Source organism: Prionailurus bengalensis, chromosome B4 (genome assembly GCF_016509475.1).
Source record: "Prionailurus bengalensis isolate Pbe53 chromosome B4, Fcat_Pben_1.1_paternal_pri, whole genome shotgun sequence".
In the NCBI taxonomy this organism is placed as follows: domain Eukaryota; kingdom Metazoa; phylum Chordata; class Mammalia; order Carnivora; family Felidae; genus Prionailurus; species Prionailurus bengalensis.
This window is the reverse complement of record NC_057358.1, coordinates 31,949,304-31,963,108: the sequence shown is the minus strand read 5'-3', so window position 1 is coordinate 31,963,108 and position 13,805 is coordinate 31,949,304. Positions and strand designations below refer to the sequence as shown.

The 13,805-nt window shown below is 39.6% G+C and overlaps 1 protein-coding gene across 18 annotated transcripts in view; it reads right to left on the bottom strand.

The window, feature by feature from the left end:
• Positions 1-10,812, bottom strand: part of CREM (cAMP responsive element modulator) — a 73,456-nt gene extending 62,644 nt beyond the window's left edge. For 14 of the 18 annotated variants that reach the window (XM_043563672.1, XM_043563674.1, XM_043563677.1 and 11 more), the window contains exons 1-2: positions 9,998-10,296; positions 699-799 (exon numbers count right to left, since the gene is read on the bottom strand). In XM_043563672.1, coding sequence (XP_043419607.1) covers positions 699-742 — 44 coding nt within the window. In that variant the 5' untranslated portion in view covers positions 743-799; positions 9,998-10,296. Of the gene's footprint in view, positions 1-698; positions 800-9,594; positions 9,802-9,997; positions 10,302-10,705 lie in introns of those variants that run through there. The other 4 variants (XM_043563675.1, XM_043563687.1, XM_043563676.1 and 1 more) reach the window with 4 other exon arrangements.
• Positions 10,813-13,805: the final 2,993 nt, after the last annotated feature.

Here is a 13,805-nt window from a genome sequence, read left to right as displayed (position 1 = left end):
AAATAAGACAAAGGCAGTTGCCTAATTAAAGTGTTTGATTAACTAATAAACTTCTAAAAGCTTAGTTGTATTCCATTTGCAAAGACAAACTACACTGCAGAACAACTATATTTCCACTTGTAAAATTTTAAAAATAGAATCCAGCTGCAAAAGGAAAAAGTATTAGTTCTTTCTATTCTTTGTGAAGAGTTTTACATAAAATGTCATAGAAAATTTATTTTCTTTTTAAAGCTAGATCCAACAAATGAACCAGAAGGTCTCTGAAAGCAGCCAAAAGAAAACTTGAAAAACTCTATATGGATTTTGTAAAAATATGGTAGAGACTTTGTTTTGTTTTACGTTAGGTATAAGCATAGCTTAAAGGCAAGGAAAAAAACTAAGACTCTGTCCACATCCTTATACATGGTCTCCTTTCTAAATGAAAAGGCCAGCATGCAAAAAAAAGCTGAATGTAAAAGGTTCGCTGCTCCCCCCATTGCCTAGCACAGTACAGGGTAGAAGATGAATGAATGTCTTAATTGAATGGCTGACCACTTTGGGTACACACTACCATTCCCTATTAGTATAATATACACATATACACATACATATACATTTATGGATGCATGTTAACATATATACATTATTCACTTATCCATTATTTTAACTTTTACCTAAGCAAAATTTTCAAAAGAACAGAAAAACATATATCCACCTACCTTAGATTTGTCTTAATATATTTTTTCCTGCCACATTTGCTCATTATTAAGACATTTGTAATCAATGCTTTGTTCCTTCCCCGTTTTCTTCTTTATTTATCCTGCAGAAAAATTATGATGTTGAATTGGGAGATCATAACATTTTATTTTTTAAAAAAGTCTCTCAAAACGATAACAGAACACCCGAGAATATCCTAATTTCTATAAAACTGAAAAAAAAGAATAGAAAGCTGAAAACAAGTCTGTATTTTTTTTCAATCTCACTTCTATGCAATTTTGTTCTAGGAAAAAAATTTAAAACATAAATCATGAGCTATTTATCAGGTTATTTTCTACCAAAGAGAAAGTAGTGTTGTCTAAATCATTTAATACATGCTACATATAGTTCATGGAATCAGCTATATTTTAATAAGCACTTAATAAATGGAGTGAATTTATCATTTACTTAAATTTCATTCTACTGCAACAAATTTGTCAACCATTTTTTATTTACCTTAAATTTAAAACTGGCTTTTTTTTTTAAGTTTATTTATTTTGAGAGAGTGAGAGAGCACGCACACATGCTCATGAGCCGGATAGAGGGAGAAAGAGAGAATCCCAAGCAGGCTATACACTGTCAGCATAGAGCCCAATGAGGTGCTCTATCTCATGAACCGTGAGATCATGACCTGAGTGGAAATTAAGAGTCAGACACTTAACCAACTGAGCCACCCAGGTGCCCGTCAAAATTGGCATTTGTCAAAGAATTTTAACTCTAAGTAAAATATTACCAGTTCCTTTAAAATCTCCTCCACTAGCCTTCAATCCATTTAAAAAGTTGTTTTAGACACTCTACCAATTAAAACCCATTTTTTGTTACTAATATCCTTTAAAAATATGAAGTAAAACTGGCAAAGAAAAAGACAAAGGAATTGGGAGCGCTTATTTTAGAAGTGGAAAAGACAAATGTCCACAGCCCTAAGTATCTTTTAGGCATCTTCAACAGCAATGGTTGTGCTTAGCTACAGACATACTGCTTTCAGGGTTCCCTCCTAAGTGGCCCCCTCTAAAATGGTGTCCTTTTAAAACTGAGTGGGCAGGTTGGCTTAAGGGCACTAGGGCAATGGTTATAGCTACCATCTGTCCCCCATCTCCCAGTATAGGGACAACAGGAGATGGTCATTTGAACCAGGCTACTTACAACATGAACAAAAAGCGAGGATGGCGCTGTCCTTTGGATTAAATCTTATTCTGCTATACTCTGTCGTTTTACATGGGGACATCTTAACCTTCCATAAAAATTGTGTAACCTAAAGGCAGGGACCATTTATTTATTAAACAGTGATTGGCACCCATGATATGCCAGGCCTTTCAAATGATAAAATGTCCCCACTCTCCAGGAGATTGCATTTTAATGAGGGAGACAGACATTTAAACAAAGAATACTAATAACATTATTTGAATAACAAAGAGAGAGAGAAGTAAACTACTAATCTCTATATTTCTCTTGGAAATACCATTTTCTTTGTTTAATTTCTGACTTAGTAATAAATTCTTATGGTTCAGAATTCAAAAAGTAGCAAAAGGTATTCACTGAAGTCCGGGAACAGCCACCCACTTGCTCTTCCCAGAGGCAATCAGCATTGAATAAAGTACGAGCTTCGGCCACCACAGATATCAAGAGAAAATGAGAAAATGACTAGTCTCGTACCCAAATAATGACCATCAGATAAAACTGATTCTGACTCAGGCTTATCAAAGAATGATTTCTTCACAACTACTGTCTAAGAAATCATCACAGATTGACTGCCTGCTTGCCAAATCTAAAAGGATGCTTTCTAGTCCCTATCTTTATATTCCTACAGTATTTTCTACTCCACAAATTTTGTCCTCCTTGAACTCTTTAGGACATCGTGTTCATGCTTTTTTTCCAAATTATCCAGCCCTTTGTCCTCAGTCTTCTTTGGCCACTCTGTAAAGGCTGGTATTCCCAGGCTTCCCATCATAAAATTCTCCCCCCCACACTCCCTAGGCTTACTTCATCCTTACTTGATAGATCTCAGATTTCATATCCAGCTTACACTTTTCTCTCCTGAGCTCCAATCCATATGCACCTGCTTTAGATATATCTCTTAATGTTTTGCTCACATATCCTCAAGCCCCAAATGTTCAAATCTTTCCTCTTGCTGTACTCTTATCTTAGTGACTGACATCAACACTGCCTCAGCCACCCCAGCCACCCAATCTGGGAGTCCTCCAACATGGCCTAGTAGCAACAATGTGTGGTATAAAAACACACTATTAACAGTCAACCTGAGTTCTATTGCTTATTAGCTATATGAGCTCAGACAATTAGAAACTTCTCCAAGCATTCTTTCCTGTCAAATGGAGATCTTGTTGTGAGGAGAAAATGTAAATAATAAACACAAAATGTCTAACTGTGCTTGGAATATAAGCAAGGACCATTACCTTAATGGGCCTCAATAAATATGTCTCCTGTATCTTGACTCTGCTGTATTCTCTCTGTCCTCACTGCCACTCCTTTAGTTCTGAAACTTATTATTTGACATGATTAAAGCAATAACTGCCTCCCTATAAAGCAATTCATCTCTCCCTATAATAACTTCACTAAACCTCTCCCTCCCCCCTCTTATTCCACTCCACTAGACCACAACACTCTACTCAAAATGCAAATCCAAACATGCTATTTATTTCCTTATTCAAAATCCTCCAATAGACCCCTTGCCTTAATAAATAGCCAAAGTTCAGGGCCCCTGGGTGGCTCAGTTTGGTTAAGTGTCCAACTTCAGCTCAGGTCATGATCTCACAGCTCGTGAGTTCGAGCCCGATGTTGGGCTCTGTGCTGACAGCTCAGAGCCTAGAGCCTGTTTCAGATTCTATGTCTCCCTCTCTCTCTCTGCCCCTCCCCTGCTTACACTCTGTCTCTCTCTCTCAAAAATCAATGAACATTAAAAAAATTAAAATATATATATGTATATATATAGCCAAAGTTCTGACATTATAATTTGAGGTATTTGGTAGAGGCTTCATAAAGTTTGTTGCAAAAGCATTCAGATTTTAAAGTATACCAAACCTTTCCATTACATCAATTTTCCAAGTCCAAAATTACCTTGTGGGGATTTGTAAACCAGGTGATCCCATTTTACTAAAGCATAAACTATGCATACTTTGAAAAACTTAGTTGTATACTATTGATCTCATCCAAAATCTGGTTTTAATGTCCTAGAACATGCTATCCTTGGGTAGACAAGGATTGACTTAGCATCCCCTGCTCCCACATACCCAAACACCTGAATGGTTTTGAGCACAAATATCCGAATGTGTTCTCATACTGAGCTTAATATGATAAATATTCTACTTAGCCTAAAACATACCCCTTGAATGCATCATATTTCATGATATAGTCTGAGGTTATCATTTTTAAGCTGATCTCCTTATGCCTAAAACTCACAAAGGGTACTGATGAAATGTCCTGTATACTACCAATTTTCTACAAAAATAATGTTAAGGTCCTATCTGCTAAAGAAATTTTCTCTCTTAGAGTAGAAAGCACATCACAGATTAGTTTTTTATAGACAAATAAGAGCTTATATTAAGGGAGAAAATGAGTTAAAAAATCTTTGCCTATATGTGAATTTCTGTGCTGTATCTGGAGAAAAACCACTTACACTGATAAAAATTTCCTATCATATATTAGGTTTGAATACCAAAATAACATTTGACATTCACCTTACTCTTCATCAGTGTGTTGTTCTATTCGTTCTCCAGCGTACAGATTCAATTAATTTCATTGCTTCAAATACCCCTTAATATAGAGCTCTCCAGAACAGGGATTTAAGATATGCTGATCAGAGAAAAACAGCATTATATTTACACTTACAAAATCTGAGTATCTCCCATGCTGTGGTTAATTACATTCTATCTTAATTTAACTTTTTGGAAAAATCAGGTTTATGTAAGAATCAAACTTCTTGAGCAACTTTACTAGAATATAAAAGCTTACCTAACCAACTTCCTCCTCCCCAACCAACTCTCTGTTATTAGCCAATGTTCTCCATTTCTTCTATAAAACCTAAAACGTTATAACGTCCACAAGTTATTCCCTAGTGTTCCCAAGCACTTCTCTTCCTAACAGCTGTGGAGTTAGTCATATTTATCACCAGACTTGATTATGCCAGCCATACTTACTATTGTAATTTTGATATTGTTAAATATCATGTTAAATTAAATTATTAAATAGATTTAAAAGATTTAAAAAGGAGAGCTGCTTCTATGAAAACTAAGTTGAATGCCTTGGAAAGACAATAAAGGCAAGTTCCTTTAAAAAAAAAAAAAGTCCTGCTTTTGGACTAGGGTCAAAATAAAAAGAAAAGAACATGGAATAAAAGGCAGTATACCCTCTTATGGAAGCAGAAAGAGAGACCACAGAAAAATACAATGTTTCTCTGGTTCTGGGATGAAGCAAGGTGTTACTTCCTTGGGAAAGTAGGAGATCTCCACAGGTTAATCATGATTTAAATACGAACAGCAAGTAAGGTTTGAAAGATAAGGGAAGAAGAATAGAAGTGCATATAAAGCTGGTTCTTTTCAATCATGACGATTAAAAAGTTAGGGAAAGGCAGGGCTGGCTAGAAGCGAGAACTAATTCCAAAAAGCCAAATACCTTAAGTTGACACTGATGAACCTACACTTGTTGTGCATTTTAGGTGAAGGAGAATCCAGGAAAAACAAAGTGGGATAGCAGTAACAGGACATTATACCACTTTTAAAGTTTTGTAATCATTGTGACACAAAGTTAAAATAACTTTCCAATAACATTCTTTACACTTTTGTGTAAAAACAGAAGTACCCAGGAACAGTACTTAGAAATAATTGAAACACTTGTAAATAATGTCTTTAATATTTTAAACATGAATCAAACAGAACATCAAGTGGTTTTTTAATACAGATTCAAGGCCACTCCAATTTAACTGCTTCAGAGAGCTACTGTCTAAGAAATCTTAACTCTATAAAATCACCAAGTTTTATAGAGTGATATTTCAGTATCACTTTCTCAATTTACTCCCCACCGGGCACCTGCCTTTGGCTATTTGACAGTCAATGAACAGCAAAATTGGCTGCTGGGGAGGAAATGAAAAAATTCGAATAATCATCGCCCACCTCCATCTCTCCAAATACCACCCTCTCCACTACCACCAGTTCAGGGAAGGAAATAAAATTTAAAAATCTTCTGTGGGAGCTATTTGCTTGACTAGAGTCATTGCAGGGCTTTCTTGTTCAGCATCATATTACTGCACTTTAAGTACATTTTAAATACTTATCTACATGAAATACAACTCCAGTGACTAGTAAATCTGGGAAAGAGGAGATAAGACACTTGAATTAGTTAAAACTTAGAGAAATGAATTTAAACGTTATTATACTTAACTAGATAGGTCCTATTTTGTGTATATGAACAAAACTGCTACCTTTCAAAGTGCTGAAACATATTTAAATGTGTTAAATTTATTTCCTCCATCAGTATAAAGAAGAGCAAACGCATCCCAACTGTCCACATACAGTATATTGGTCTTTATGCATGATACAGTTTTCCAACACTTGAGCTAGAAGCTTTTATCATATCAATGCTAGGACACAAATTCCAGTTTAAAACATTTCTAAGCAAAAAAAAAAAATCATTTTGGGCTATCAATGAAAAAAATTGAGGCTATTTGAGATTATGAGCAAAACTATATGACATTTGACTTTGAGTTTGGATAGTCTAAATTTAAGTCTGCTGTGTTTAAAAACAAAGCTTTAATAAAGGTAACTGAAAAAACTGAGTTTATTTTATGAAATTCTCAAAGTAAAATATCAGAATCACACGAGCTCCATTGTTAGAATTTCATATGGTTTTGGGGCACCCGGGTGGCTCAGTCATTTAAGCATCTGACTCCAGCGCACGTCATGATCTAGCAGTTCATGAGTTCAAGCTCCTCGTTTGGCTCTGTGCTGACAGCTCAGAGCCTGGAGCCTGCTTCGGATTCTGTGTCTCCCTCTCTCTGCCTCTCCCCTGCTTGTGCTCTGTCTCTTTCTCAAAAAAAAAAAAATAAATAAAAATGAAAAAAATGAAAAAAAAAAGAATTTCACATGATTTTGACATTTAATTGGTCTGGTTATCAGTGTTCAGAAAATATGCATGAAGATGCTTCCCACTTTGGGAGAGCTGTAATACTTCAAAACAGCCTCACAAAAGAGCTCCTAGTGAGGTTTCTCAGAGGCAAGTATCCGCCCTAACCAGTGAGTTATTCCAATAGACTTTAAGCAAAATTCCCACATAACTTCCTAGATTATGCTTTTCCTCAAAACTGTTTTACATTCACCTTGCTGACAATTTCCTCTAACACTCCTGGCAAGGTCAATCAAAAGATGTACAAGATCGATATTTTACTTTTTAAACTTTGCTATAACTGAATTATACCAAAAAGACTCAAGTTGTCTTCATGAGTAATATTCCACTTAGTGGGATAAAATCACACTTAGTGTTATCCTTGGGTTTTCCTCTTCACTCTCCGTTATTCTCTCCTGGATATCCTAAAGCATCAGAAAAAGAAAACCCATGTGTGAAAGGATTGACTCTTAAGAACAGTGCACTCTTTATTGCACAGTTCTCAGGATAGAAAGTATTTTAAATATATTACAATATCTTGTATAGTCTCTAAAAGGAAGCTAACAAAATGATTCAAAATGTTTCTTTCTACCTATGTGTACTGGATGAGACACTTTCCCTGAAATCTTTACTTGTATAATCTTATTTTAAATATATTACAATATCTTGTATAGTCTCTAAAAGGAAGCTAACAAAATGATTCAAAATGTTTCTTTCTACCTATGTGTACTGGATGAGACACTTTCCCTGAAATCTTTACTTGTATAATCTTATTTTAATATTTTACAATATCTTGTATAGTCTCTAAAAGGAAGCTAACAAAATGATTTAAAATGTTTCTTTCTACCTATGTGTACTGGATGAGACACTTTCCCTGAAATCTTTACTTGTATAATCTTATTTTAAATATATTACAATATCTTGTATAGTCTCTAAAAGGAAGCTAACAAAATGATTCAAAATGTTTCTTTCTACCTATGTGTACTGGATGAGACACTTTCCCTGAAATCTTTACTTGCATAATCTATCTGTATTGATAATATTGAAACTGCATTCAATGTACAATAACTCTTCTCAAAGTTGACTTTTTAATACATATATGGAATCCATTAGTTCAACAGAAAATACTTAACAGAATTCAAAGATATTTCAGGCTTATTTCCTTAATGACCAATGTTGATTACATGTCAAAATATCAAAGGTTCAGCTGTTGAGTGTTAGGATTCTTCAGTTTTACTTAAAAAAATCTATCTATATGGAACAGGGCATTTGAGTGCTTTCCAACAGACTACCACTTCAACAATAAACCTGGCTCAATTTTCTGGCTCATTATTCACTTGGAGAGAATATCAAGTTGGAGAAAACAGATCAGAAATATATGTAATATACTAGTCAAGTTTCAGTCAGGATTCCTTATGTATGTTAATAACCTACTTTTCATGAAATGGCCAGAATTCTAAACAAGATTTCATATTTTGATCATGTAATGACTTGCCTCAGTAGGAAACTAAAGTGGTCCATGGAGTCTGGAGTTTGTTAAATTCATCAGTAGAAGCAAATTTTATTAACTTTCCAGGACAATGCAAAAACAAACACTGAAGAGCTCCTCTGTGTTTATACATTGAATAAAAATTTATTCATATACTCTTACAAGATATGTACACAAACATCGTCATAATTACAACTTCACACTCACCAAAACGATACCAGGTTGACCAGCAAAGTCACTGGGAAAGCATCTGCTTACACTGATCTATTTACAGATTCATACCAAAAATGTTTGTGTAATTATTTTAAGATGACAATGCTTTAAGTGTTCACTCATTCAAGATCAAACCCATTTCCATTTAAATATCTTTTTTAAAGTTGTATCTGGATCAGTAAGCAGTTCTTTAAACACTATTGTTTTAATACCTAGCTTTTATTGGCCAAAACACACTATTTGCAATTTGCCTTCCTTGGGAGAAAAAATTCAAAGATTTAAAACCTGTGAAGGGAAAGCAGCTTGTTAACCAAAAATAGGACCAAGACCAGGAGAAAAATGTGGTATCCGAAGCGGGGCGGGGGAGGGAAGGGGGAGGGGAACCAGAGAACATGAATTATTAATGTAATCTAATACGATTTTCATACCGGACCTCTATCGCTGTGCATCTAGGTTTGTATTTCTCTAAAGGGAAGCTGGCTGCACTTTCATCAGCCCGCCAAATTAAGCTTGAAAAGGAAGACATTTTAAGAAGTTACGTGGGTAAGACGTACTGTTAAAAGGGGCTCTCTCAGTTTTAGTCACCTTCAGGCTGATCCTGTAAGTCAAAACTGCCGAAAATGTGATCGTAAGCTGACAGCTGCTCTGCTGAGCGCAGTGCAGGAAACGTCTCAGCGATTTCAAAGTTAGGGATCTAGCATGCGTGTAATAGGCAGTAAGGTGCATAATGTGTCTATTCCCTCTTCCGCAAGTTCTGGGAATCTTGCTAGGTGGATCTAGAAAGGCAAACGTCGAAAGTACAGAACAAAACCTGAAATTTCTGTTCGCTGTCACGGATTTGTTCCTTCTCGGCTATCATAAAAGTCTTCGCACTATATCATCAGGTCTATCGTGTGTGAAGACCCAGTGACTCAACACTGCTGTCCCCGACTCTTGTTTCGGAGAAGAAAGGGGTTAACGCTGATTTATATCTAACCTGAGTACGTAAAATTGAGACAAAAGTGCTACTAATCGTCGGCTGTGAAAATAAAAACCAACGTCCTTACTTCTCGCTTCCTTTTCTTCTCAAAGAGGGAGGATCACACTCATCAGAGCAATAAGGCTTTTTCCGAAAGACTTGTCCAACTTGTACCAAGTTCAAAAGGAGTCAAGGATTGCTGAGAGAGCAGACCAGCCCCGCTGTCCTATCGGGAGAGCTCTGCTACTAACCCGAAGGCAGTCCGCGAGCGGAGCCGGAGACTGAGCGGCCGCCACACCGCCGGGTGGCCCCGGAGCCGGCGCCCATGGCCGGGCTGCTCCCGCCCTCCCCGCTCCCCCGCTGGCTCCGGCGGCCCCGCTGCCCCGCGCCCCCGACGCCCCCGACCCGGCTCCGCTCCGCCTCCTGCGTCCGCCTCCTGCGCCGCGTCGCCGGCTCCTAGGTCTGTGGGTCCCGGCCGACGCACCACTTACCCGCCGCGATGAGATTTACGTAGCGGACCTCGTCACTGATTACGGACGGGAGGAGGTGGAGACGGCGAGCCCGACCGCCGCTCAGGAGCGGCGCCGCCGCCCAGCAACCCGGCGCCGGCGCCGGCGGCGGCCCCACGTCGCCCCCACGTCAGCTCTGATGCGGCAGCCGCGGCCTCCCTGCCGAGCCGGGACCAAAAGTAGCGCAGCAGCCGACCGAACCGCGTCCTCGCGCCCCGCCCTCCCTTCCCCCCTTCCACGACTGCTTCCCCGGGGACGCCCGGCGGAAAAATCCAAGCTCGAACTCTGCCCCCTGCTGGCCGCCAGCGGGAGTGCAGCGCTGACAATCCAACAATTAAATGGAACGGAGGGAGGGGGGAGGGGAATGAAGGACCGGGGGCGGGGCCTAAGTGGTAGTGAGGTAGGGAGGCGGGGCCTAAGGGTGGAGAGGAGGACTAGGTCGGGGGGGCGGGGCCGGAGGAGGAACTAGGCTGCCCCGGGAGGAAGACCCAGTCCAGAGCAGGGCCTGAGGGGTGGGCTGGAAGCCGGAAGCTGCCCCACCGCGCGTGCGCCGGAAGCCTGGTTAATTACAAACTAAGCTAACGGCCGTGCTGGGTTCTCGGCTTCGAGGTCTCTTGTTCTCTGGGCTGCGGCCTAGAGCGTCTCCCATCCCAACCCAAGCTGAGGTACGCGGGCGTTGTGGGTCTTTACCGGCCAGAGGCGCTTCCTGCGGATTCCCGGGGCTGCTGAGCGGACACCTGGAGCGTCCCCACTCACACGCTCCTGCAGTGTCTGCCATTCTGAAAGACGCTTTTAGGTCCTGGACTTGAGCTTTCTGGGAAACCCAGCTGGCTTGTTCTCAGACTGCTGCCGCCTCAACAGTGACTTTGTGCGTCAGTGTCGTGGAGAAACAGCGACAGTCCCCACTTGGAGATGTGACAGAGGAAAGGAAGGCTTTTGGTGACAAGCAAAAATCCCTGCCTTTAAAAAGAGGAGAGTTTAGTTTTCATCCAGTGGAAACCGAGGGCTTTCCAGTAAGAGGAACGTTGCTGACCCGTTATAAACTAGGAACCCACTTACGCATACTCAGAACGTACTGAATTGTAAGGCCGAGTAAGCCCTCAGAAATGGAGGCTTTGTAGCCTATAGATAAGTCTCTTTACATTAAGGAAAAACGAATTCAAACAATGATTACCACCCAACTTTATAGTACTCAGGAATGTGTCATGCCCAAAGCCAGTGTCAAGGACACCACTTGAAAAGTTGCTGAGAAAAAAAAAAAAATCTGTCAACGTAGAGCAGGTAGAAAAGGGAAGCTTTGTGAAATATTAGAATCCCCGTAGAGTGGGAGAAAATTCTGAACTGTCTTCACTGCCAGTTTTTGGCCAACCTGAACTACTTTCAGCTGTAATGCATACTAACAGAAATAAGAGGAAAACCTGGTAAGTTCACTTCCTCCTATTGACATAAGCAGAATTCTGAAGTTCCTCCTTGCAGTATAGTAGATAAAGCCCAGCACCGCCTGATAAATAGTAATTTCTTAAGGAACACTAGCGAGTTTACAAATTAAATTTACAAAACAACCAAGTCTGTAGTTAGACAAGGCTGGCACCGAATATTTATGCATCCATAATACAACTCATTTTAGCTCGGGGGAGGGTCATTAGAAGGGAAGAAAATAAAAAAGGATTACCAAATCCTCAAAATCATACCATTCATTGTGGTCAAGGTTGACCAGTGTAAGATGAATGGATTTTTAGCTACAAGTGATTGAGGGTAAATTGTGATCATTCTTTCCCAGAACATTGTTCTCCACCTACTTGTTTGTTCCTAAATTTCTTTAACAAAGTACACATTCTAAAGGGCTTAAAATGGGGGTGCCTGGGTGGCTCAATCCCTTAAGCCTCTGACTTCAGCTCAGGTCATGATCTCATAGGCTCTTGAGTTCAAGCCCCACATCCCCGCATCCAGCTCTGTGCTGATAGCTCAGTGCATGGAGCATGCTTTGGATTTTGTGTCTGACTCCCCCTGTGATCCTCCTCCACTCACACTGTCTGTCTCTCAATAAAATGAATAAAGGGCTTAAATGTAAGAATTAGTGGTAAAGCAACATACACTAAGATGTAAATGTCAAATCCTTCTTGAGAGTACCTGCTTTTGAGAACAGGAGAGTACCTGAGATCTGAAAAGAGAGGGCATGACATAGCAGCGGGGAAGGTACATGCAATTTCCTAGTGCTGCTATTTGAAATTACCACAAACTTACTTAAAACAACACATTTATTACCTAACAGTCCTATAGTACTCAGGAATGTGTCATGCACAAAGCCAGTGTCAAGGATACCACTTGAAAAGTTGCTGAGAGGGGCGCCTGGGTGGCTCAGTCGGTTAAGCATCCGACTTCGGCTCAGGTCATGATCTCACGGTATGTCAGTTCCAGCCCTGCGTCGGGCTCTGTGCTGACTGCTCAGAGCCTGGAGCCTGTTTCAGATTCTGTGTCTCCCTCTCTCTCTGACCCTCTCCCGTTCATGCTCTGTCTCTCTCTGTCTCAAAAATAAATAAATTAAAAAAAATTTTTTTTAGAAAAGTTGCTGAGAAAAAACAAATAAACATCTCAATGAGCTAAAATCAAGGGTTGTGGGCTCCAGGGAAGAGTCCATGTCCTTGCATTTTTCATCTTCTAGAGACCACCCACATTCCCTGGGTCATGACTCCTTTTCTCCACCTTCAAAGCCAGCAACAACTGGTTCTTTCTCATGCTGCCATCTCTCTGATTCTCTTGCGTCCCAGTTCTCCTTGGTAGAACCACTGGGCCCACCCTGATGATCTAGGATAATCTTCCCGTATCAAAATCAGCTGATCAGCTGCTTAATTCTATCTGTAATACAGCTTAGTTCTACCTGTAACTTTAATTTCCCTTTGCCATGTAATCTGACATGTTCATAGGTTAACAGTGATTACAATGTAGACATCTGTGGGGAGTGGGAGCATCATTCTGCCTACCCAAAGTGAAGGATTCTAAAAGAAGCTTGAGCTCTGAGACAAATCACCTGCCTCTCAGGGGTATCCCTTTCAAATAATTCAAACATTTCATTAGAAATGCCAATAGCTGATTGTTTTTGTTTTGTTTTGTTTTTTACATAAGATAAAGATAGAAAAAATTTTAATGGGATATCAGGGATAAAAAAGAGCAGGTTATGAAGACATAAGTTTTAAAACAGGAAGAATAATAGTACCTACTTCTTTGCATTGTTACAAAGATTAAATAAAGTATCTACCATAAAGTGTGTGCTCAATAAAAAAAAAAACTAGCCATTTTTATTGGTCTAGTGTCTAGATTTTTGGGTTCCTCACCTAGGCAATATTTAATTCTCTGTTGAGGAGAAACAACTAGAGCACCTACTTTCCTGAGAAAGTACGGGCTGTCAGTCACACCCAAATACTACCTCTTCCCCTGAAAATCTCTTAAATTATCCCTCCCTTTGTGAGTCAGGAGGAACACCTCCTTCCAAATACAGTTGTAAGATAGGTGTCATTTTTTTGATGTTTACTGTTTTGTTTTTTATTTTTTTATTTTAGAGAGAGAGAGGCAGTGATGGGGCATAGGGAGAGAGAGAGAATATTAAGCAGGCTCCAAGCTCAGCACAGAGCTTGATCCAACAACCATGGGATCATGACCTGAGCTGAAATCAAGAGTTGGATGCTCAACTGACTGAGCCACCACACCACTCCAAAATAGGTGTCTTTTCTTTCCCATATTGTACCTTTATTCTCTCTCTTCCTCTTAGCTCCTTCTCCTCTCCCTGAAATGT